The 25,118-nt window shown below is 47.6% G+C and overlaps 1 protein-coding gene across 9 annotated transcripts in view; it reads left to right on the top strand.

The window, feature by feature from the left end:
- Window positions 1-25,118, top strand: part of TSPOAP1 (TSPO associated protein 1) — a 3,887,333-nt gene that overhangs the window by 1,755,337 nt on the left and 2,106,878 nt on the right. For 8 of the 9 annotated variants that reach the window (XM_069614850.1, XM_069614847.1, XM_069614848.1 and 5 more), the window contains exon 11: window positions 14,154-14,174. The exons of the other annotated variant lie outside the window; for it this stretch is intronic. In XM_069614850.1, coding sequence (XP_069470951.1) covers window positions 14,154-14,174 — 21 coding nt within the window. The remainder of the gene's footprint in view (window positions 1-14,153; window positions 14,175-25,118) is intronic. 9 annotated transcript variants of the gene reach the window in all.

Below are 25,118 nucleotides of genomic sequence, written 5' to 3'. Positions count from 1 at the left end.
GTACCAACAACACGGGCCATTGTATGTCCTCATTTAGGCCCACTTCATGTGTTTTTAAACGGTGGATCCAACTTTGTTCAAGTTTTAACAATCTATGTTGCATCGAATATTGGCTTCCATCCTGTCTCAATTGATCGACCACTGTCCAGAGTAGTTCTTCCTCTGTGTGGTTTTCTGCCAAGAAGTGGGACACTAAGGGTGCCGTCGTGTTCTTCATCCTAATCCGTGACCTGTGTTCACAGATACGAGTGGTTATCTTTCTTGTTATACCCATGTATAACAAATCGCACTGACATCTGAGCACATAGAGAACATTGCTTGATTGGCAATTAGTGAACTGTTGAAGTTGCCATTAAACGTGCCCAGCTGGAAACTATGGGTTCTAGAGGTTGGATGGCAAACACTGCATTCGAATGGATTGTGTCCTCCCACGTATTCCTCATCTTAGATATATCCTTACCTTCAACTTTGCTGCTTTTGAAATTTTTTCTCTCTCCACCAGAGGGCGCTCCACTCGAGGCGGCGGCAGCGGCGTCGATGTCCTTCGGCGGCATCCGTTGAGTGTCGACGTCATAATAATTGCCTCGAGCGCCCCCGTTGGCCTCAGTTCCGTTTTTCCGTTAGCTTTGCTTCAGATCGAAATAAAACGGTGCTTCAGTCACAGCGAATTATGTAGTCTTCCTCGAACCCGTCTACTCCGAAAACGGGGTGTAAGAAATGTCTAAGGTGTGGAAGAAAAATGTCGCTGACCGGCCCTCAACGAAACTGCCTGTGGTGCCTCGGGTCCGAACATCGGATCGAGGACTGCGGTTCGTGGCAATCTATGACCCATAATTCCTTGAAAGAAAGATGAGGTAAACTGGCGGTGGGGGAGGAATCCTCAAAGTTTTCTTCGAGAGGGAAGAAAGACTCGGCTGAGTCTTCGGCGAAACGCCATAAAAAATCCAGATCGAGGAGTAGATCAAGGAAGTCCTCTTCTTCTTTGTCCAAAAAGGCGAAGAAGAGACGACACCGATCTCCCTCTTCTTCTTCTTCCTCGACTTCGGAGGAAGTTATTACTTGTCCAACTAAACATGACTCCTCTACAAAGTGGGAAGCATTTAGAGAGTCGATGATGAACATTTTTGAGAACACGGCCCAGACCCCCTGAAAAATGTCTGTTGAAGGTCATGCCTCTACTCACAAATGAAGTGACAGAGGAAGGTCTAAAACTAGAAAATCCGACAAATTGTCGAGGGTGTCTTCTAGGGACTCTTCCCAGACACCTAAAAAGACAGACCTTAAGAAAAAGGCTTTAGACGTTGATACGTCTTTAAAGACCTCGACGAAAACATCTTCGAAGCCTCTGTCGAAGGCTGTCGAGTATAAAGGGTCGATGACCCAGCAGAAAAAAGTCACGTTGAGTGCTTTATCGACGACCTCGAAGACTTCTTAGACGGCGTTGAGTGTTCCGAAGGCTCCTTCGAGAACGTAGACTGCCTCGAAGATTCCTTCGACAGCATTCGTAGTGCCTTCGAAAACATCGAAGAATTCCTCGATAACATCGAAGGGGAACAGCCACGACTTTGACGCCATCGACGCTTCTGTCGACGTCGACACCAATAAAGATTACCCCTGCTAGCTGCGCAGGGAGTATTAATTCTATTAAAGACTAGGAGGCGAGCATTATGCTTCAACTTCTTTAATTTACCACTCTTCAGCAGTTTCAACAAACTCAAAAACCATGACAAAAACATTTGAACTACAACTCCCATAGTCTCTGTAGTCCATCTCACTCCTTGCTCAGCTATGACCACATCCTGTCCCTGAGCTCCTCCTCTCTTTTACTCGCTCTGAAAGTCACATTGAGAACTCCACACTAAGTCCTGCAACTGGCAATGACTTGAATCACTCCAAACCAATGTCGAACTTTCTCGACCCAGGCGACTACCTCTGCTAGCCTCCTACATCATTGTTCTTCTGCTCCTCTCCTAGGAATAACAGAAAATAGAAAATCAGGGTGGTGTCCATGTATTGACAATATCATCATATTATTACCACATACGATCATTCAATCTAATGCTCAATAAATCATTGGGTGGGAATTTAATGCTTGCATCCTAGTCTTTAATAGAATTAATACTCTCTGCGCAGCTAGCAGGGGTAATCTTTATTCTATGACAAGACTGGAGGCGAGCATTATGCTTGTTCAAAGCTTCCCAATACTGCGACCGCTAAACTCTCGGCCGGCTTAAAATAAAATTCTTTAAAAGTTCGATCATTTGACCAGTCTGCTGTCAGCATAATATTTCTAAGGGATACCCCTGCATTAAAGGCCTTACACGCCATAGCTCCTCTCACTGAGTGCGCCCCGTACTTCTCCACATCTATTCCTGCTGCCTCATCACTTCTTTAACCCATCTAGCTATAGTAGCTATGGATACTCCTTTGAATGGCTTTCTGCGCGCAATAAGCAATTGCTTCGTACCCGCTGCTCTGAACTCATCTGTTCTGCTCTCGTACTCTTTTATACAGCTTGCTACGCACCATTTAGGTCTAGCCGGGAAAAATGGGTAGTGAACCGAGGATGTCCCCGTCTAGGTTCTTCCTACTATTGTAAAAGTCACGCCTTCTGGCCCGAATGACTTCCTATCTACCTCCAGGGCTCTCACGTCTGATACGCGTTTACAAGAAACTAGGCACAACAGCATCGCTAGCTTCCCTGATAACTGCTTCAGAGATAAATATCTGTTCCCGGGCCAACTCTCCACTAGTTTAAGGACTGTTAGGACATCCCAGACCGTCTTGTATCGTATCGAGGTTCAGGTGGCACTTTGAATTTGGCTCCTCTAATAAGCCTCACTACTGCTGGCACCCCTTCGATAGGGAGATGTCCCGCGGATATGGCGGACCTGTACACTCCTATGGTATGGAAAGCTTTACCGCCTTGTAATAATTGAGCTAAAAAGTTCAAAATCATCACTACAGGAGCCGAAACGGGATGAACACCTCTCCCCTTGCACCAGCTAGTCCACTTGGCCCAAGCCGCGTCGTAGCTCCTTCTTGTGGACGGAGCCCAGGAGTCCGTGATGAGCTGCGCAGCTTGCGACGAAATGCCTGGCAGTACCCAGCATCTCCTGATATCCTGCACGCGATGAGCGGGAGAGTCCCCCTCACTCTCAGAGGGTGATACGACCCAGCTGGGTCCGTGAGCAGTTTCCCTCCTTCCGGTAGAAGCCTCGGGTAATCTACCGCCAGTTCCATGAGCGACGGAAACCATACTTGTGACTTCCAGCATGGCGCTACCAATAGCAGCTCCGCTGTCTCCCTCCGACACTTCCCTAGAACTCTGCTCAGCATCATGAATGGCTGGAACGCGTAATGTGGACCTCCATTCCAATCTTGCAGGATCGCGTGTGTTGCTCGAGCTTCCGGATCCAGCCTTCAGCTGAAATACTCAGCTGTCTGGGCGTTCAACCGGGATGCGAAGAGGTCTATGTGCATTGGTCCCCATCTCTCGATCATCCTCTGAAAGACTGCTGGATCCAACTTCTAGTCACTGGAGTCCGTGAGGTACCGAGCGTTCCAGTCTGCTATGACGTTCAACGTCCCGGGCAGGTATTCCGCCGTGACGGACGTCTCTGACTGTAGGCTGAAGTGCCAAAAGTCCTTTGCTAGTTCGGCTAGCATCCTGGATTTGGTGCCACCCAGGTGATTTATGTATCGCACTGCCGATATGTTGTCCATCTTCAGTAGGACACAAGATCTCATCTTCCCCTTCGTGAAGGCTCTGATCGCGAAGTATCCTGCCAGCAGCTCTAGGCAATTTATGTGTAAGTGGAGCTCCTCCTCGCTCCATTTCCCTCCTGTCTGCAAGTTTCCGCACTTTGCGCCCCAGCCTTGCCGGCTGTCATCGGATTCTATCACTAGATCCGGTCTGTCTCCGAAAATGGCATGCCCATTCCAGGCGTTCATATTCTGTAACCACCATTCTAGCTCTGTCTTGGATTCGTGATCTAACGGCACTGTCTGGTGGTAACGCAGGCCTTGCTGCAGATGCCGGATCTTTAACCTCTGCAGTGCTCGATAATGAAGTGGTCCTGGAAAAATGGCCTGAATAGAAGCTGCAAGCAGCCCTACTATCCTTGCTAGGGTCCGGAGGGTTACTAACTGCTTCTGCTGGCATCCTCTGAGTTCCCTCTTGATGTTGTGAATCTTCCGAGCCGGCAGCTCTAGGGTCGCTTTTCTGGTATCCAGGATGAAACCCAGAAAGTCCAGCCTTTGCGCCGGGTTGGTATCTGACTTTCCTTGTTCACTAGGAATCCTAGGGAAGATAACCGGTCTAGGACCCACTCTGTCTGGTATCTGAGGGTCTCTCGATCCTCGGCTAGTAGCAGGAGATCGTCTAGATAAATGATCATTCTTATGCCTTTCTCTCTTATGGCTGCCGCTACTGGTTTCATTACCTTGGTGAAGGCCCAAGGTGCCGAAGCAAGTCCGAAGGGCATAGTCTTGAACTGCCAGAGCTGTCCTTTCCAGCGAAAAGCTAGGAAAGTCCTGAACTCCTCTGCTATCGGAATAGTCAGGTATGCATCTTTCAGGTCTAGCCTGGTCAACCAATCTCTCTCCCTGAGCGTGTCTCGGAGCTGATGGATGCCCTCCATCTTGAAATGTCGGTACACTATCCACCCGTTCAGCTCTTTTAGGTTCATGACTGGACGCACTTTCTCTTTCCTGTGCACCAGAAACATGTTGCTTATGAAAGCGGGATCCCCCGGACACTTCTCTATGGCGTTCTTCACCGCTAACAGGTGTAACTCCTGGTTTAGCAGGCTCTGCTCTGCACGCTCTAAACGCTGCTGGTGAGGCCTGCGCACTTGCACTGGGGACTGAACGAACTCCAGGCGCAATCCCACTACTGCTTGCAATACCCACTGCTACTGCTTGCAATACCCAGGCATTGATGGAAAGTTTGCGCCAGCTTATCAAGAACATGCCCGTTCTCCCCCCTACAGGGGGGTAATACGCTCCCTCTGGACGGGAAGGAGGAGTCCTGTTGTTTATTCTCCCAGTACTGGGCCCTGGGATTCTGGGGCCTTCTTCCACCTTGGTTACGACCAGTCGAGCGACCCCTCAGGCGACTGGCTCCTACAAAAACTCAGCTGGGCAAAAATCTTCCTTATGGACGCGTAGGTGCCTACGAAGTGACCCATTTCCTTGCCAAATGTCTCTCCGAAGAGGAGTCCCTGCGCCGCTTCACCGGCTTCGTAGGAGGCCAAATCACTCAGCTTCGAATCTATCTTCAATAAGAGTCGCCTCTGGCGTTCAGATGCTATGGTGCAGTTTGCGTTCCCCAGGAGGCATACTGCTCTCTGCGCCCAGCCCGCTAGGGAGTCGGGGTCTACTTCCTCCCCTTGTGTCTCTGGCTCTCTCGGCAGGTCCATTATTTTAGCGAGAGGTCCGACCAGGTCTAACACCTTCTCCTGGCAACTCCTCCAGGACCTATCGATACCCTTCCGGGGATCTTTGGTCGTCTTTGAGACGAAAGTCAGCATTTTGGGGTCCAATTCTGGCGTCTCTGCCACCTTCCCTGGGAAATCTGGTCTCGGGCACTCCGCTCGGCGCCTTTGGCGGACCTCCTTGCCCAGCGCTTTTGGCAGCCTCATGGTCATATATTGCGACACTCTCTGCGAGGGCTGCCAGTCGAGGACCTCGGATTCCGAATGCTATCTGGGTCGAATATGTCCTCCTCCACCTCTTCGAGTTGCTTTTCTTTGCGGATTCTCTTCCCTCCGCTAGGTTTGATCGCTACCTCCTCCTCTTGTGAGGGGGTTACACCTTCTTCCAGCTCTTCTCCTGATCCTGGGTCCTCTTCTCCATATTCTTCGTCCCCTGGAGTGGGGGTCGTGAGGTCTGGCACAGTCTGATGCCGCAAATATGCTTCACGGAGCTTTGCAAAGGCATCGACGACCTCCGGGGCCTTCTCTTCTGCCCCATCTGAAGGGCCCTGGGGGTCAAGAGGGGCTTTCGTCTTACAGGCCTTAGTACTCCTCAATGACCCTGCTTCCGACGGTTTTGCAGATGTGCATCCCATCCTACCGGCACTGTCTAAGGGCTGGTGCAAAATCGCCTCTAGGGACTCCAGCCTATCTTGCAGGGGTTTCACGCCTTGCGCCACTGCATCTATGAGTGAATTTCCTAGCACCTGCTTGAAGCTGGCAGCCAGATCTGAAGTCTGCTCCTCTTCGCTCCACTCAAACTCCGACATCTTGCGTGGGTGCTGTGTGCCCGTTGTACCCGTGAGGGTGTCACTGCCCGCCCTTTCACTATAGGTGCACAGGGTCTTATTCTTCTGACCCTTCTTTTAATCTTAATAATTCTGAATTGAATTGTCTTTTCTTTATTATTTTTTTATTTTTTATTTTTTTTATTTTTCACTTGTGGCTGTGCTGGATGGGGTATAGATATTAAGAGTGTCTGTGATGGCTTTCCTTTTCCAATTCCTCCTTGTTAGGGGAAACGTATCACGTGATCTCTCACGACTTCATGAGCCTCGAGAGGCTGTTCGCACTGCCGTGCTGGCGAAAGACATGAATCATGCTCCTGACACCCGCGTGTCAGAAATGCTTTTTAAAGCTCTATTTTGCCCTCTTAACAGGCCGCTCCTTCGTTTCGAACGAAATGCTAATGTAAGAATCACTGCCGGGCCCGGCTTCTTTTGTACGCTCCGCTCCGTGTGGCATGTAGCGGATGCGGGAACACGGAAGCGAGCGCTCGCTGGCTCTGCCCCCGAAAAGGAGGGGGCCGCGAGGCTCTTCTGCCGCCGCCTCTGCCCTCCCAAGGGAGGGGGCTGCTACTCGCGGATGGCTCTCCGCAGCTCCAATACCCGCGGGGAAGTAGCGCCGGGCTCGGCTTTCGCGCAGTCTCGCGACCCGCTTTCTACTTGCCCTCGCTCGCGGGTGCCACCCCTGATGTGTCGGGAATACGGCACGGGGTGCGCGAAGCGAGGCAAAGACAGCCCCGCACAATCGGGCTATAAAACGCTAGATACCACGCACTACGCGCCGCTGTGCTGCATAAATATTTCACATAAAATGTACTCAACCTGAGGATCAAAACATCCTACTCCTCACTGTATTCACATTACAGCCTGTCCTACACAGAATCTCATCCCACACTAGCTGTAATCATAGACTTTCCACCACAATAGGGAGGTAACCAAAACAGTACTTATCTGCTTGAAGAGCAGTAAAAGAAGAGGAGGAGTTCAGGGACAGGATGTGGTCATAGCTGAGCAAGGAGTGAGATGGACTACAGAGACTATGGGAGTTGTAGTTCAAAAGAAGAAAAGTCTGTTAAGACTGTTTTCAGTGTTTTTGTTATGGTTTTTGAGTTTGTTGAAACTGCTGAAGAGTGGTAAATTAAAGAAGTTGAAGCATAATGCTCGCCTCCAGTCTTGTCATAGAATTACAGGGTTGAAACCTATTCCTGAGAAAGTATTTCACCCAGAAAGCAGACTTGATTTTTTCCAAACTATGTCAGCTGTATATGGAGAAATGTCCTCAGAAAATGAAGAGGATGAAGAAGAAGATGAACCTGAAGTTTTATCAGCAGGGGTAAAATATGGTACAAGAGATGTTCCTGAGGAATTAATCAATCCTCACTCAAGAATGCAGGACTTGTATGAAGGTTTACAGTCTGCAAGTGGACTAGATACGTCCCCTGAATACGAATTTGAAAGACCAGATCCAGCAGAACATGTTGATTTGGGTTACAGAAAACTTATGAATAAAGTAACAGAGTTTATGGGATGGGTTAAGAATTCACCTGTATACCAGGATGATGATATGACAGATATTTTGTCAGGTGGTCCTCAACCAGATCCCATACTTCCCTTTCATATTGCCCTGCAAAGGAGAGTAAATGCTGCTTGGGAAAGACCGGAATCTATTCCAGCAGTAAATAAAAAATATGTGGCAAAATACAGACCTTGTAACTCTGATCCAGAGTATTTGAGTAAGCATCCTTCTCCTGAGTCTGGTAGTTCAGGCAGCCACATCAACAAAAAGTGCTGAAATACCCTACAATACCCCCTGATAGGGACGACACAAAGATAGATACATGGTCGAAAAAGGTCTTTACATCAGGGAGCATGGCTCTAAAGTCCACCAATGTATCTTGTACGCTGGCTAGATTCAATTATACTCTGTGAGACTGCATGTCAGCGGCAGCGCAACACAACCCGGAAGGAGAGGAACGTGATGGTTTCCTATCCATAATTAAGGATGGTAAGGAGGCTTCGGGAGAATGCCTTCAAGCAGGTTTGGACACTGCTGACAGTTTCAGCAGGTTCATGGCGTCTAGCGCAGTGCTACGCAGATTTGTGTGGTTTAGGAAGTCAGGTTTCACACCAGAGGTTCAATCTAGACTACTTAATATGCCATTTGACGGCTTGAGGTTGTTTGGCAGCAAGGCGGATGAAAGTTTGGAGAAGCTGCATACCTCCAAGGCAGCAGCAAAGTCACTCAGTGCCGCTATAAGACAACCTCAGCAACGCCCCTACACAGGCTCATCTTCCTGGAGGGGTCGTCCCTTTCATTTCAACTCCTCATTTGGGAGAGGAAGGGGACAGGCCAGTCAAAGAGGGCAAAGGAAATTTCCCCGGGGGCCAGGAAGAGGTGCTAGATCTGCCCCGGCAGCAGCATCTCTCCCTTCAGCCGCTGCTGGAGCTGCCACAAAACCACTCTGAGGTTTTGACTCACAAGACCCCTGTGGGAGGCAGGATCTCACAGCATCTGAAAGAATGGCGAGGCATTACTTCAGATGCTTGGGCACTGGAAACAGTATCCCATGGTTACTGCCTTCCCTTTCTAAAGAAACCTCAGAATCACCCACCGGAATACAACCCTACCAAAAACCCAGATCCGCTCCTGTTGCAGGAAGTTTTGACCCTGCTACAGAAAGGTGCAATAGAACATGTACCTGTAGCTGAAAAGAACAAGGGTTGGTATTCTCCATATTTCCTCATTCCAAAGAAGGACAGAGGACTGAGACCCATCTTGGACTTGAGAAACTTCAGGAAGGACAAGTTCAAGATGGTCACTCTTTCTCAAATCCTTCAGGCTCTCCAACTTCAAGACTGGTTGGTATCATTGGACCTTCAGGATGCTTACTTTCATGTGCCAATCCATCTCAAGCACAGAAAGTACCTGAGGTTCGCGATTGGCAACTCTCACTATCAGTTTCGAGTTCTGCCATTTGGGTTGACCTCCGCCCCAAGAGTTTTCACCAAGTTGATGGCGGTAGTGGCAGCGAGTCTCAGAAGAGGGGGGATTCACATCTACTACCCCTATTTGGATGATCAGGGCACGTTCTTCAGAACAAGCCCAGGATCATGTATCCAAGACTTACCACTTCCTTCACAAACTAGGGTTTTCTCTGAATTTAAAAAAGTCAAACATGATACCATCACAGAAGCTCCAGTTTATAGGAGCAGTCTTGGATACTTGTTTGGGCAAAGCCTCGCCTCCCGAAGAGAGAGCTCACCACATTCTGCAGATGGTGACAAAATTCCAGAATGCCCAGTATCTACCGGCCTTCAATTTTCTCTGGTTGCTCGGCCTCATGGCATCCTGCATTTTTCTGGTGCTGGAGGCCAGATTGAGGATGAGACCCCTTCAATGGGCCCTCAGGACTTAATGGTCACCATTTTCAGGGGAAATTACAGATCTTTTACAAGTTCCAACCAGGGTAGCACAGGATCTACAATGGTGGGCTTGCAAGAAACATATCCTATGGGGAAAATCTTTTTGGCAACCATGGCCGGAGATAACAGTACTAACGGACGCCTCACTCACGGGGTGGGGAGCTCACACCAACGAATTGACAATCGGCGGTCGTTGGTCTCCATCGGAGACCAAACTACACATCAATCTATTAGATCTGAGGGCGATCAGACTAGCTCTGAAGGCCTTCCTGCCCTCTGTACGGGGAAAGAATGTCCTGATAATGACGGACAACACAGTGGCCATGTACTACCTCAACAAGAGAGGAGGATTAGGGTCACTGCCACTGTGCAGAGAGGCAATGCAGCTCTGGTTCTGGGCAATACAAGAAGGGATCTCTCTATCTGCCATTCACCTAGCAGGAGAGCAAAACATAGCGGAAGACGCTCTGAGCAGGTAGAGCACAGTCTCCCACGAGTGGGAACTGGCTCAGGAAGTCCTTCAAGAGATCTTCACCCTTTGGGGAACCCCTCAAGTGGATCTGTTCGCAACCATTGTCAACAGGAAGTGCAAACTGTACTGCTCAAGGGAATTTCCCCCAAGAGGAGCTCTAGGCGACGCATTTGTAGTGGAGTGGGACTTCCCTCGTCTATATGCGTTCCCTCCTGTCCCTGTGATCTGTCAGGTAATCAGGAGGTTGAGAAATTTCAGGAAAACCATGATCCTAATTGCCCCAGATTGGGCCAGGAGAACGTGGTACCCGGACCTTCTCGACATGTCCATCTGCCCTCCAATACGTCTTCCAAAAAGAGGGGATCTTCTCTCTCCAACACGGGTCCCCGTTGATCGGATATAGAAACGGTGGAGCTTGAGGCTCTTTGACTGAAAAAAGAGAACATTTTCCTATGAAAAAAGCGCAAAAACGCACTAAAGCTCGAGAGCAATAGCACGAGGATCCCAAAACTTGAACGTGCGGTAAAAATCTGAGGATGGCTGCCAGAGGCGGGGCTTAGGGAGAGGGCAGTCATTGGCTGTGGTCAGTATGACGCAGAAATCAGTGATTGGTTACTACTACGAAAGTCAGATCAGAAACTAAACTGATACTGATTTTTTTCTTTACCGAGGATTCCCAGCCTGACGGGGAATATTCATGTGCATTTGAATCCATGCCAGACCCATGCTGGAGAACAACAGTTACAGGTAAGTAACTTGTTCCTTACCTGGGATGCAGGCCGCATACAGCTTGGGCCTAGGTGGAAAGAACTGGTCAAACCACAAGGTCCATTCCACGCATTATTGCTGGTGAGTCAATATTTTGTTCCCTTTAGGCGGCTCCTCCCAACATGGTCTGTAAAAAGACAGAGGGATATGTTTTGCTGGAAGAATAGCCACTTAGCCGTGCAATGATCTTTGCTAGACTTGAAAATTCAAAACACGTGCACAATCACTCCTATGTGTCTAGATGCCCGGCAGCCATTAAGGGAGACAGCAAGACTGGTTGCGGTCTCCAGAATGGTTCGCTAACAGCAAACAATGCCATAACGGGCAGGAGGGTGATATTCTCTGCTATTCTATATGAATCATGTTGGATAGCAGGCCAATTATCCCAAGGACAATTCCCTTACATATTGTCCAGTGGGCCGACGATTTCCGAGTCCAGCAAACCGGTTGCTGAACTCGGAAAAAGTCAGCCCTGCCTGGCGAGAACCAATAGATTCCCCCTTGCAGTTCGAATCAAGGCAATGCCTGGATTTTTCATTCAAGGGACGTGACTGGCTTGGCCCGATAGGCGGGCTCCCACAAATGAATGGAGTTAGCCATCTTCCACCTCTGTCACCCCTAGTCCAGTCACTTACTTATTTCTGCACAATGCCTGTGCTTTCTCGACTTCCCAACTGACCGATAACCATGAACACTGCCGCGCGGTTTTGCCCACTGCTCAAAAAACTTCCAACTCACCTGACTTTCACTACCGTGCCTTTATGTTGATTCGATGCCGTTGATTCGAGCAACGCCCTCCCGTGATTTTGGAGTACCTAATGCATCACACCGTATTTTGGCAGCCCTTTACAAAAACGACAACCACATACTGTGGCCATGTTGGAGTGGTTTATACTGTGTCGCATGGCATTTAGGTATCTTCTTGTCATCCTAGTAAAAGAGGAGATGCAATTTCATTCCACAGGGTTAACGTGCTGATTTCCCATTCTGCTAACGTATCTTGCAGGGATATGTAAACTGCATTAATGTTCTCCAATGAGCAAATGCCACTAGTGCCAAAAACTCTGCAGTCCCCGAAAAATCAAAGAAAAAACGGAAGAAGCCAAGAGAGGAAGCAACGATTTACCGTTCCCAATGTACCAACAACACGGGCCCATTGTATGTCCTCATTTAGGCCCACTTCATGTGTTTTTAAACGGTGGATCCAGCGTTGTTCAAGTTTTAACAATCCATGTTGCATCAAATATTGGCTTCTATCCTGTCTCAATTGATCGACCACTGTCCAGAGTAGTTCTTCCTCTGTGAGGTTTTCCACCAAGAAGTGGGACACTAAGGGTGCTGTCGTGTTCTTGATCCTAATCCGTGACCTGTGTTCACTGATCCGCATGGTTATCTTTCTTGTTGTCATACCAACGTATAACAAATCGCACAGACATCTGATTGCATAGATAACATTGCTTGATTGGCAATTAGTGAACTGTCCAAGTTGCCATTTAAACGTGTCCTGCTCGAAACTATGGGTTCTAGAGGTTAGATGGCAAACACTGCATTTACCACTAGGGTAATGCCCCAAAATGTGCTCCTTTTCCTGACTCCAAGCCTCTCGCAAGCTGTTCCAAGCACCATTGCCTGGGTTACCTCAAAGGTAGAATGCTGATCTCAGATGATCTATCCTTTGGCAATTCCTTCAGTAGGACATCGATTCCTGGCATTTGCGGTCACCATACTACACTCTTACTACTTTGGGAGTCTTTCTAAATATGAGAAATCAGTGAGAGAAATGTTTTTTGCTTTCAGTAATGGTATTTCTGATTGATACAGGATTCTGACAATACTTTATTCTTCTTTCCTCTTTACTGTCTAACCGTGGGATTGATAACTCATGTCTTATCTTCCCTTCTCTGTTACCTGACTCTTCTGCTAACCTATGTATCTTTGGTGAAGTGGTAGATGGGTGAAACTGAGGAAAGGGGGAATGTGTAGCTGCCCTTATTTACTTACTATAACGGGTCCAATTTTTATCTCACTCTTTCTTAAGATGATGAATCTGTAGGAGTAGCATATTGATTTGATATGTAACACTATTGCCAAAGGTAAAAAATATGTTTTTCTGCCTTAAGTACAGATATCCTAGGAGTCTGTAGGAAATGTGTTAATGGGACTATTATTACAGGATTTGCTATTGGTTGTCGGGTGTTAACTTGTGTTCTCTTAGCTATGACAGATAAAGTTGATGCCTGATAACAAAGTAAATTCTCAACATGTCTGCTCTCAATTAGTACCGGTCTTTAAGTGGTATACATTTTCTTTGTTACAAAAAATAAAATAACATTTAAAAATACAACTTTGCACTCAGCTCCTATAATAGTGTTACCAACTGCACTTCTTCTCTGATGTCACGTATTGTTTCAGAATTTGAAGACAGTTTAAAAAATGGAAGCCAAAGTAAGCACATTTTCACAAAAAAGTAAATGATCTGCTCTGTACCCCTGAAAGAGCATGCAACATATATGATTATCGGTGCTGTTGGCCTCAAGCTCACTGCACTTAGAACTGGTAAAGATTCCCAAAAATGACGCTCTTCTCTGCTATTTCTTCAGAAGAGTATTTTGCTGTGGGTGGGACCCAAGTCAAACAAGAGCTAGATTGGGGTGCATCTTGCATTCTTGTTGAACAGGAGGAAGAGAACAGGAGGAAGACATGAAAATAAACTCTAAATTAAATTAGCAATATTTCCCTCGGTTATGTTGGAGGAATGACCATCTCCTGGTTAGGCGGCTAGTTGGCAAATAACATTGCAAACATGGGGAGTAAATGAAACTTTTACAGTATATTAGGACTCTATTAGAGACTACCTCTACAGATAGATATTCAACAGCATATATTCCTCCCATACACTATATTAACTGGGCTTCATTAAATGTCGGTCGGCAAATGAGTACTAGGAAATCTGACTAGCAGCTCACGCATTGGAGGGAAAATGGTAAAGGAATAAGGGTTGATTTAAAGTGTGGGGTTGTTGGCAGCATGCTATTTCAGAGTAAGAGTAGCGTTTCTGAAATTCTGTGCATTAGAATGGGATACTGGCATTCTCACTGGTATTTCCCAACTTGACTAGCAAGGGGCAGTGATACTCGTTTTAAGTGACTTCTCCTTTAAAGCTCTACCTTTTTTCCCATTGAAGAGTGATATTTAAACATCTTTCATTTGTTTTCTTTCTGCTCACAGAATACCTTGGATTGCATGCAGGTACTGATAGCCTAATTATCTGAAACTTGCTTTCTTTTCTACAATCATGTCATCAACTTTTGCTTGATCTGTGAACAATCATGTCATCACTCATTACATTGCAGGAATGTTTGCAAAGGCATCCAAAATAGTAACTGATATCATAATGTGTGGTGTCTGCTGTGTAGCTTCACCTCTCTTTGGGTCCTTTCTCCAGCTGTAGAGTTTGAACACCTAAAAACATTTGAGAAGGCCAGCCTTATGATTTGAGCAATTCTTCACATGCAGTCTTTTTCCATACTTGTTTTTATGACCTTGCAACACTAGGTATAACTTCCATGAGCAGCCTCCTTGTAAAACAAAATCTTTATTTCAGTGGATTGCCTTTCTCCTGCAGATTCCTAATCAGATAGATAACCCCTTTCAGCTCAGTTCCTGAGAACAAACTTCAGCAGGGGGTGTAGTGGACCGCGCCTCGGCCGTCGATCCATCTTGTCCCGGTGCTCGATCTTCGGTTCCGGACATGACGTACAACATCTTATATATACTACGCCACGTACCTGAATTCCTTTATTCCGCATGCTCGGCATGCTGCTCTTGAGGAACGATGGCAAATATTTTTCGACTTTACTTGACATTTTCTCGTCAGATTTTTTACGATGTTGATTCTGCAAGCTACCATGTCCACTCCTCGAATTTCGGGTGTCAAGCGCTGCACCGATTGCAGCTCCAAAATGTCGGTGACTGACCCACAAAACATCTGTTTGTGATGCCTCAGCACGGGTCACACCACTGAGTGGTGCGCATCGTGTGGCAAAATAAACCCGAAATCTCTCGGAGTGGGGAGCCAAGCTTGCGTTTATTTATTTATTCATTTATTTATAACGCGCTGGGACAAAGCCCTTAGGCATAGAAGCGCAGACAGACATGAAAAATAACACAAATTGGGCAAATCATCAGGATGTAATTATTTGAAAGAAACACTTCATTCAGACAAAAAGATCTTAGATCTGCATTAAAGGGCACCACATAACTATTAACTAGGGCTAATTAAGGGCTAATTAAGCACAATTCTTAAATTAGAAGTAAATTTGATTTGATTTTTTGTATTTATAGCGTGCATATGACGAACTTAATCGTATTTAGGCGCAGATGACAAGAACAAGGTAGGGTATGTAAATTGAAACAAAACCCCCAAAAAACAGGGCTGTCTACCTAAAGAGAAAAGTTTTCAGCACTCGACGAAATTGCAAAAGGGAGCTCATGGTCCTAAGCTGCAGAGGTAGCGAGTTCCACAGCTTACGTCAGGTAAATGATACATTGGTCAGGTTATTGCATAGGCTATACAGTCAGTCATCGGACTTGCTATTGAACTGAGATGCTTTGATCTCATTTACTGAGTTTTCCTCACTATTACTCATAGTCGTATAGGTTTGACATGATGTATCCTTCCTATTGACCTCTGGCTCTCCTAAATCACATTGACAGGCTTTATCAATCTTGTTCAACGGTTTGTGTGAGATAATCACGTCAAAGGATTCCACCCTGTTGCCAAAATCCTGATAAATTTTACATTGATCCAAATCTTAGATGATATTGTCTTTAATTTGATGCCAGTTTACATTTCCACTAGGTTTCTTATTTTCAGGACATAAGTGCGTCATATTATCAACAATCACAGAGTCCATGCTTTTAGGCGGGGAATGCAACACCTCCTTCAATGCCAATGTCATTTGAGCATTGTTACCGGATTGACTCGGACAAGAAACTTCATCAAATAAACCTTATGAATGCTGGCTACTTCCGGCTCCACTGAGTTTGTCCCTGGCACTAGCAAGTACAGGCCGGCAAGAGGGGAACTGTCTTGTCTTTCCTTGCACCCTTCCCTGGAGGGGTTAGTTGTTCAGACAGCCACTGTTTCCACCAGGGCAGCTTTATCCATCGCCAATCTGTCGCCTAACAGGGAGGTGCAAGAAGGTGGAGGCTGTTGCGAAGAAGATCTTCTCCTCCGGGAGCATGTCCTTGAAGACTAGTAATGTTTTGTGCGGCTTTGAAAAAGAAAAATATTCTTTTGGCTCATGCAGCTCAGCCCAGTACATCCCTGAAAGGCAGTAATGGGATGGGTTCATGCAACTGGTGGGTGACAGAAAGGAGGTGGCCATGCAGTGCCGGCAAACAGGCCCGGACGTGGCGTACTGCGTTGGGCGGTCGTGAGGTTGCCATGGTACTTAGGAGACAGGCCTACTGCTCTCTTTAGGGTTTTCTCCTAATGTCCAGAGTAGGTTGCTGGACATGGCCTTTGATGGTGAATACCTCTTTGGCCCAAAGGTCGATGTCTCCTTGGAGAGGTTCGAGGAGTCTAAGCTTGATGCAAAATCGCTCGGCCTAGCTGCGCAGCAAGCCAAACCTGCCTTCAACTTTGCTTCTAGGGGCAAAGGCTACAGGCTCTGTGTCCCTTATGGCAGGAAGGCACAACTCCTACAGGCCAGGCAGGGGCAGAAGCACTTCTCGTCCTCAAAGCCGCTTTGATTCCCTCCCGCCCACAACTCACTGGTTGGAGGACGGCTGTCCAAGCTTTGGCCCCAATGTGGGGAAATTACCTCTGACCGCTGGGCCCTGGAGCACGTGCGTTGAGGTTATTGTCTGCCCTTCGTAAGAAAACCTCTGAGCTGACCCCCACCACCTCCATGCCAGCCGGAACAGGAGCTCCCGGAAGAACTGTGAGCCCTGTTGTTGAAGGGTGCCATGGAAGAGGTACCGCCCGAGCAGATAGGATCGGGCTTGAATACCTGGTATTTCCTGGTACACAAGACTGGGGGAGGTCTCTACCCCATCCTGAAACACATGGCCTTGAACAAGTTCCTGAGGAAAGACAAATTCAAGGTTGTGACTTTGCCAGAGGTTCTCCGTGCTCTCGAGATGCAGGACTGGCTGGTGCTATAGATCTTCAGGACAGTTACTTCCATATGCCGATACATCAAAAGCACACAAAGTTCCTGAGGTTCTTCATAAGGGAAAAGCACTATCAGTTCAAGGTGCTTCCCTTTGGGTTGACCTCCGCTCTAAGGGTCTTAACCAAACGCATGGCGGCAGTCGCAGCTCACATCAGGAGATCCGGGATCCATGTTTTCCTGTACTTGGATGACTGGTTGATCCAATGGAGGTCGTCGAGTAGGTTGTGTCCCCCTCTTTTGGGGAGGAGGGATAGCTCAGGGGCAACACATTTGTCTTGGACAATGCAGCGCAACACAGGTTTGAATCCCGATCCCGCGCTTAGAAACCACTTGCTGATATTAAGCACATAATAAAAGAACAATTATAAAATTTATAATTATTTTAGGGGCACCTGTTCACTACTGCAAAGGCTGGACTTCTCTCTGAACTTGCAGAAGTCCCATATGACACCAGTTCAGAGGCTCCAATTCGTCCGGGCAGCCCTAGACACATGGGCAGAGAAGGCTTTTTCACCCGAGGAGAGATTCTGCATTGCACAGATGGTGCGTCTGTTCCAGAACTTGGTCACCTCACCCGCAGTTTCCTTCCTCCGCCTCTTAGGCCTCATGGCCTCCTGTTTTTTTTCTAGTGCCAGAGGCCAGGCTGCAAATGAGATTATTACAATGGCTCCTGCGAGGTTAATGGTCCCAGTACCTCGGAACCCTGATGGACATCCTTTGAGTGTCCAGTTCCATGGTCAACCACCTTTCTTGATGGTCCAACCGCAGCAATTTGGTTGAGTTCTTGCAGGTGAGTGCCCTGTGGCCAGCGATGGAAGCTAGGTAGCACATCAACAGGCTGGAGTTGCGAGCCATCAGGATAGCCCTGAAGGCGTTCGCTCCGTCTCTGAAGGGGAAGCATGGCCTGGTCTTGACATATGATGGCCGTGCACTACCTGAACAAGCAGGGTGGCGTGTGCTCCCTTCCCCTCCGAAGTGAGGCAATGTAGCTCTGGTTCTGGTTGTTAGAGAACCAGATCTTGGTCTCGGCAGTTCATCTGGCGGGGACAGAGAACAGCTTGGCTGATGCTTTGAGCAGGCAGAGCACAGTCTCGCATGAGTGGGAAGTGTGGCAGGGAGTGCTAGAGGAGGTGTTCTCTCTCTGGGGTACCCCAACAGTGGATCTGTTTGCCGCAGAGTCCAATAGGAAGTGCAGACAGTTTTGCTCAAGGGAATTCCCCGTGAACAGTGTGCTAGGGGACGTGTTCCTGGTGTATTGGACCTTCCCTCTCCATTCCGCCTTCCCTCTGATTCCCGTTATGCCTTGGGTTCTCAGGAGGTTGAGGAGGATTCGAGCAGCCATGTTCTTGATCGCTCCGGACTGGACTAGGAGTCCATTGTACTCTGACCTTCTGGATCTGACCATCTGCCCACCTCTCTGGTTGCCTCGCCGCCCGGATCGCCTAACCTAGTCGGAAGGTGGGGTGCTTCATGCAAATCCGTAATCCCTGAACAAACCAGTTGTTTGTAGCCTACTCCTTGTCCAGAAAACGTCTGGCTGTGAACAAGCAGACACTGATGAGATGGATCATACTATGTGTTGCAGAATGCTACCAATCCACAGGCAAGGAATTGCGTCCTGGCATCAGATCCCACACCACCAAAGGGGTCTCTACATCTATAGCTTTGCAAGGGGGGTTCCAGTTAGGGATATCTGCCAGGCAGCAACCTGATCTCACGCCATACTTTTACGAGGCACTATAGCTTGGAAGTCGCCCCTAGGGCTGATGCTCGCTTTCATTGGGCGATGTATTGCTGTGAGCTTTTTGCCGCGTCCATTGTTCCACTGGTTTGGGAATCTATCTGATGAGGAATCTGCGAGAGAAAGGCAATCCATTAAAGGAGAAATTACTCACTGTGATGTTCTTTCTATCGATTCTTCTTCTGCAGATTCCTCATCACCCCTCCCATCCATCCCCACTCAGAAAGCATTAGCAGTTGGTGTATGCCTGTTCTCGGGAGAGGGGAGACTTAGTGATGGTCCTACAGTTGGTTGCTTTTCTGGCCAGCAAGCCGATTGTCTCACTCTCTCTTTCAAAAAACAAAAGAAATAGTAGAAAGGCTTTTATGCTAATTATACATATCCCTATGGGGATCCTTGTTTTCTAACCCTCTATTGGCTATTTGTCCTTCCTTCCTCGTTATTTTTTCCTCAGCAGCAGCCGAGCTCAGGGGTTGGGGAGGCAGAAACAGAGGTACGGGTGTAGTGACACAGTATATATACAACGCCCGACATCACGTTCAGAGCCGCCAATTGAGCACCAAGTCAAGACGGATTGACGATGGACGGTCAAGTTGAGGTCTACTAGACCCTCTGTCGAATTTTTTTCCGAGCAGCTGTGCTGGAAGGGGATCTATCTGATGAGAAATTTGTGGGAGAAGAATCCATAGAAAGAACATTACTGTGAGCAATTTCTCCTTTACTGTAGTTGGTGCTAATGTTAAATTGCACTCAAGAAAAAAGTACAGTTTTCCAGTATTGTGTCCTTTATAAATGAACAAACTACTAAATGTCCACCATTTGGGCTTGCTCACCCGGAAACCTTAAGTGGTTATATGCAAATGAAAACATTTTTCTACATCTAAAACACCTTTCTCATGAAAATAGGTATCACTTTAAGAACCTATCCATTGCCATGTTTCCTACCCATAACCTATCAACGCTTGACACCTTTGCTCCGACCATCAGGAGCTTAGGCTAAGAGTCCAGATTATTTTTCACAAATTGGTGAACGCCCAAGAAAAATTTGGGTTTTCTCTATTGTTTATTATTATCACAGTGAGTAAGGCCTCCACTGCTCTCCTTCCTCCTGTCCTCTCACTTGCACTTTCCTTCCCCCTTTGGTTATTTTTCCTCCTTCTCTTCCTGTCTTTCCCCCACATCACTCCATCCTTTCTTTCCTCACCTCTCTTTATGTTCCTCCTCTCCCATGTTTGTATTTTTTCTCCTGCCTCTCTCCTCTCTCTTAGTGGTTCTCAGTCTCCTCTAATCTCTTGATATTCCTCCTTGACCTCTTCTGCTTCACTCGCACCACTTATTCCTCGCCCTCTTTCCTCCAACTTTCTCTCCTCTGTGTGTTTGCCAGCTGTGAGGAACTCATGGTGGCAACAAGACAGACACAAGTGATCACAGTTCAAGGGTGTTTATTGAACAATGTTTGCAGGGTGGAAGAACGCCTAAACGAAATCTACGAGAGTATCAAGCGTCGACCATCAAATGAAAATAAGGCAGTCCTGGTGGTGTTGAGTCAAAATAAAAGGGCCTATACTAAGAAACCTATTGCCAAAACCTCACAGCTAATACAAAAAGGCGTGGATGATTGTTTACAAGAAAAGAAAGAAGTGTTCTCAAATAATATGTCAGGATGCGGTAGCCTGGGTCTCTTCCCCACGTTTTGTGCACAGGGTAAGGTGGGATCTTGGAGCACAGTACAGTCTCCGGCTTCTCCAGCATGAGATGACAGTTCAGCTTTCAGCTAACAGGGCCGTCGATGGCTTTAGTCTCGTTTCCTTGAAAGTCTCTTGCCTTTGAGGACCTGGCCTGGTCAAATAACAAAACAAAAGTTCCTTTAGCAAATGTTAGTTTGTTTCCAAAGTTCGCTGGGTGATGGGTTCACCCCTGGGTCCCCCTCTTCTGGGCGCTGGCCCTTCATTATTGATTTCCTCAATTTATATGTCAGTTCTCTTCTTACTTGAGGTTTTGGATGATAACTTCATCCCTGGATCTCCCTCCGTCGTGCTCGGACCCCTCTTGACTGCTAGTGCTTGCGTGATAGCTTTATCTCTGGATCTCCCTCCACCAGGCTCAGACCCATCTCATTTTTTAACCCCCCTTGACCGGGTCTACTGTGGCCCTCGACCAGGGTGATAGTCCCTGGGTTCCCCTCTTCTGGGTACTGACCCCGCTTTACTTTCAATGTTCTCTTTTTGCACAGTTCACTGTTTGTAGGATTCACTTTCCTTGCTTTCTCATGTGGCGGGATTCACTTCCCTTTCTTTCACAATACTTGTAGATCAAAGTCTTTCGATTGTACAGGGATTTTGCTTGACCCTCAATATGACCACTTTGACCTATTCTGCTGGTTCTTCTGTGGCCTTCTGGTATCTGTATTTTTTCTCATATGGGGTTCCACCAGAGTCCCTTGATTTAGCACCCACTTGCTGCTGGTTTCCTCTTGCAACTGGTTTCCCCCCTTCAATACTTCTTAAAGTTCTTTACACAGTTCATTAAACTTGGTTCAAACTTGCCACTTTGTGATTCTCTCACTCAACACATCCCGGTTCTTATCGATTCTCCCCTCGACTCACTGGCCGTGATGAACCGCTTGGCTTTTGGTTTTCCTGGAGTCAAGGCCAGTACGACGTGCTCGGAAGCTTCCCTCGCTCCTGCTTTTTCGACATAAGGTTGCCTCATGTACTGTTGAAATCTGCTGCAAGACTTTTGTGCTATTGTCCAAAGTCTTAGGCTCTCTTCCACGAAGGTTCAGCAGGCCTAAAATGAAAAGGGCAAGGTCACTTCTTTCCTCGCCACCCTCTCGATTCCTGCTGCCTTTTGAACTGCAGCGCCTGCGTAGCTGTGCCATTGTGCTGTCTGGCATGCTCGCCTTGCTCGTCCTGTGCTCTCTTGCTCCACCTTTTATCGCTGTGGGAAAAGGAAGGGCCACCAGGTGTGTGTGATTTAAGTCAATTGCCTGACTTTGCCTGACTCTCGTGTCGGGACATGTCAGGTAAACAGTTTTATTACAAGTCCGTAAACCAGTATTTTTGTCGGGAAAGGGAGGGATTGGAGTGTCTGATTGTCGTACGGGATATGATGGGGAAGTGATGCGAATATCAGAAGGGAGTCGGTTGGTAGACTGAAAAGAACAAAATGGGTAAGGTTTGTGTAATGGCCAAGAATTACAGGGATGTAGAACAGAACATAAGTAAGTAAACTATAGTAATTTATCTGAGCAGGCTTGGAGTGCAAAAATTAATAATCAGAGGGACGGGAAGAAGAATGATTGGGTGTAACGCTCACCTGGTATCCACGGGTCGTCACTCAGCCTGTTCTGACCTCTTACGACCTTGAACCCTTCCCTGGAGGCTATTCGACTGGAGACTGGGCCTGAAACACAGGATTGGTAGAGTTTAACTCCCTATTGTCTCTGTGTGCTTGAACCCCTTCTTCCCCGGGGTCCAACCCTTCCCTTTGATCCACAGCTCACCTTGTTTTCTTGGATAGTGTGCTCTCGGTCCTGCTTTCAGCGCAGGGGCGCTTTGATTGATGCAGGCTCGTTGCTGCCTAGTTACTTCACTGGCAAGAGTCCGACAGGTAAGTATAATCAGTCTTTTGAACAGTTCTCTAACTTTGTTCCTTTCCTTCCTTAAATGCTGGCCGGCGTCCGGGGATGGGGGCGTGCTGCTGAGATGAGTAGCGCTGAAGGTGAGTGAGAGCGCGATGCACCCCTTTCGTATTTGTATTGAACTGAGTTCTTATTCTGTGTCTTTTAGGTGCCGCAACATTTTCAGCGTGGATGCCGGTTATGAAGAACAAATGCGATGGTAAGCGCGGTATGCGGCGCCTCTAAATGTTTCCACGCTAACCTGGAGTGTCTTTTCCCTCTTGCAGATGGATGAGAAGTTCCGGAGACAGAGTGCCCCCAGAGCGGCTGGCATTCAGGTAAGCGTTTGAAGCTCGTACAGTATTTAAAAATAAGCAAAGATTTGCAGAATGCTTACTAATGCTTTTTTTTCTGTCCTTTTCCCTAGGAAGCGGCGTGCCGGGATGGGAATGACACCGCCGAAGATGCCCGCAGAACAGAAGGAGCGATGAATGAATGGCAGAAGCGCCACAAGGTACGGCTGTTCCTAACGGTGTTCTTGTTCTAGAAGGAGCTGAGCGCAGAAGAAAGATGCAGGCCTACTGGAGACCGATCCGAACACGGTGAGTGTCACGCTGCCTGGTGTAACATTTAGGGCCCGCGCTGTAGGCGCACGGCTCGTTTAAATACATTCAGACGGTTTGCGTCTCCATTCCTCCGAAGTTGGAGGTTGCTGTGGAGACGCGGGGCTCGCCTCTATCACCTCGGCTCCGAGTCACGTGGAAGTCAGCTGATGGCGACACACTGAGGCATGGCCCCCCAGCAAGGCATTCTTAAATGCCAACCGCGCATCAGAACGCTGCTTTCTAATTAGCGTTCCTCACTTTTTCTAACTACAAAACTTGATTCTTGTTACCAGACTTCGGACCTTAACCCGACCTTGTTGCTTGTCTACTCCCTTGGATTTGTCAAACTGGTTCCGGTTTCCGTACCGGTCTTTTGGAGGTAATTCCTCCTTAAAGTCTTCCCTGCCTTCTGCAGCGTTCTGGACTTTTCTTTTTTGCTTTCTGCCTCTTCTGCTGTTAATATTCCATTTGGAGCTTCATTCATTCTCTCCTCCAGTGGCAACAGGCAACCTAACATCACCTCCAATACTTCTATCCTGGAATTCTTGACACAGCCCTGTCAGCCTCAAGATGAGATCCCAATCCTGTTTTTGTCAACGCTGTATTACCCCTGTATTACCCCTGCAATACATTCATACTACCGCTTAGCTAACCCAAGGGTGGGTTGCCCTTAGTTCTTGACACTCTTCTGGAAATCAACACGCCTGTTTCCAAGTGGACCTTTTTGATCTCATCGCCTAGTAGTGACTCTTTCTGTGTGGAACTGTACACCTTGGAACCCTTGTGCACTGTGGACGCTATCCTGTTGTTAGTGCACCATCCCGGCTCTAGTTTGCGTTCCGCTTGTCGTCCGGGGTACTTCCCGCTACTAACCTGCCTATTTGTTATTTTCTCCTGTCGTTGTTTCACAACCTCTTGGCCCTTCCTGCCTCACCAAGGGTAAGAACTTAATAGGGTACTTATATAGGCATTATCCTATCACCTAAGGGGTAACTGGTTCCTTCTTGTTTTATCTCCTTTTGTTCCATTTGTTGGCTATTTGGTAGAGATCCATTCCTATTGAATCCCAAGTTCTGTCTAGGGGAATACAGGTAGATTAACTTACTACCCCCATTTGTTTTGAAGGTAGTGCCTTTTCATCTGACTAACCTGTTGTTGTTTTTTCCTTACAGTCTTGGCGTAGCAGTGTGGGTATCTCCGCTCTTTTGAGTAAACCACCATTCTGTCCGTCATCCTACACAGCAGAAGGATATATTGCTAAAAAGAGTTCCTCAAGTTGAGGTGGCCTGGTTCTGGGTGTATTCCCTTTCGGGAAAAACACCACAGCTTGGGCTGAACTATTATCCGGAGCAGCTCCCTCTCATCTGTGCATTGAGGTTGAGCAACGCCCCGGCCTGTTCAGCTATCAGTGAGTTACAGCAGGTGCAGAAAACGCAAAGCATGTTTCTCAGCCTGGGTGTGGCTTAAATAGTCTCTGGGTATCCCAGGTGTCTCTGGGCTGAACCACACCCAAAAGACTAGACCGCACATGCAGTTATGTGGTGGCATCCATCTTGTCCCCATCAATGCACTACAAGTCCAATCCCCAGGGTTATCCTATGGGAGTGAGTGAGTCTGGTGCCACAAACCCCAAGTCTGACTCCAAGTGGGTCTTTGGAGGGATGGAGAGGCACTTGAGGGCCATGTAGATGATCGTGGCCTGGCTACAGCCTGACATCTTAGATGGCTGGGGACATGAGGGGCAGGAATCATGACATTGGGTTTGTGTGGCAAACCAGAATAACTGGGATTGTGAAATGAACGGAGGGAATTGTGGGAACCGTAATGTTTTGACAGGGAAAACTGGGCGTTTGGGACAGAGTAACCTGGTAGCTAATTGTCCCACAGGCTTGTGGTGGGGATTTGAATGTATGCGGCATTTTCCCCTTCTCCACCGGAAGCAGCATGGTGGAAATATCTTCGCTCTTTTGAGGTTTGGGGTGTTTGGACATGTTGGTGGCTATTTAAGTGTGGTGTGTAAAGGCCCTTCTTTTTCAAGGGGAG

This window comes from Ambystoma mexicanum, chromosome 9 (assembly GCF_040938575.1).
Source record: "Ambystoma mexicanum isolate Mex_15411 chromosome 9, UKY_AmexF1_1, whole genome shotgun sequence".
In the NCBI taxonomy this organism is placed as follows: domain Eukaryota; kingdom Metazoa; phylum Chordata; class Amphibia; order Caudata; family Ambystomatidae; genus Ambystoma; species Ambystoma mexicanum.
The sequence above is the reverse complement of the archived record's forward strand: the minus strand, read 5'-3'. Positions and strand labels throughout refer to the sequence as shown.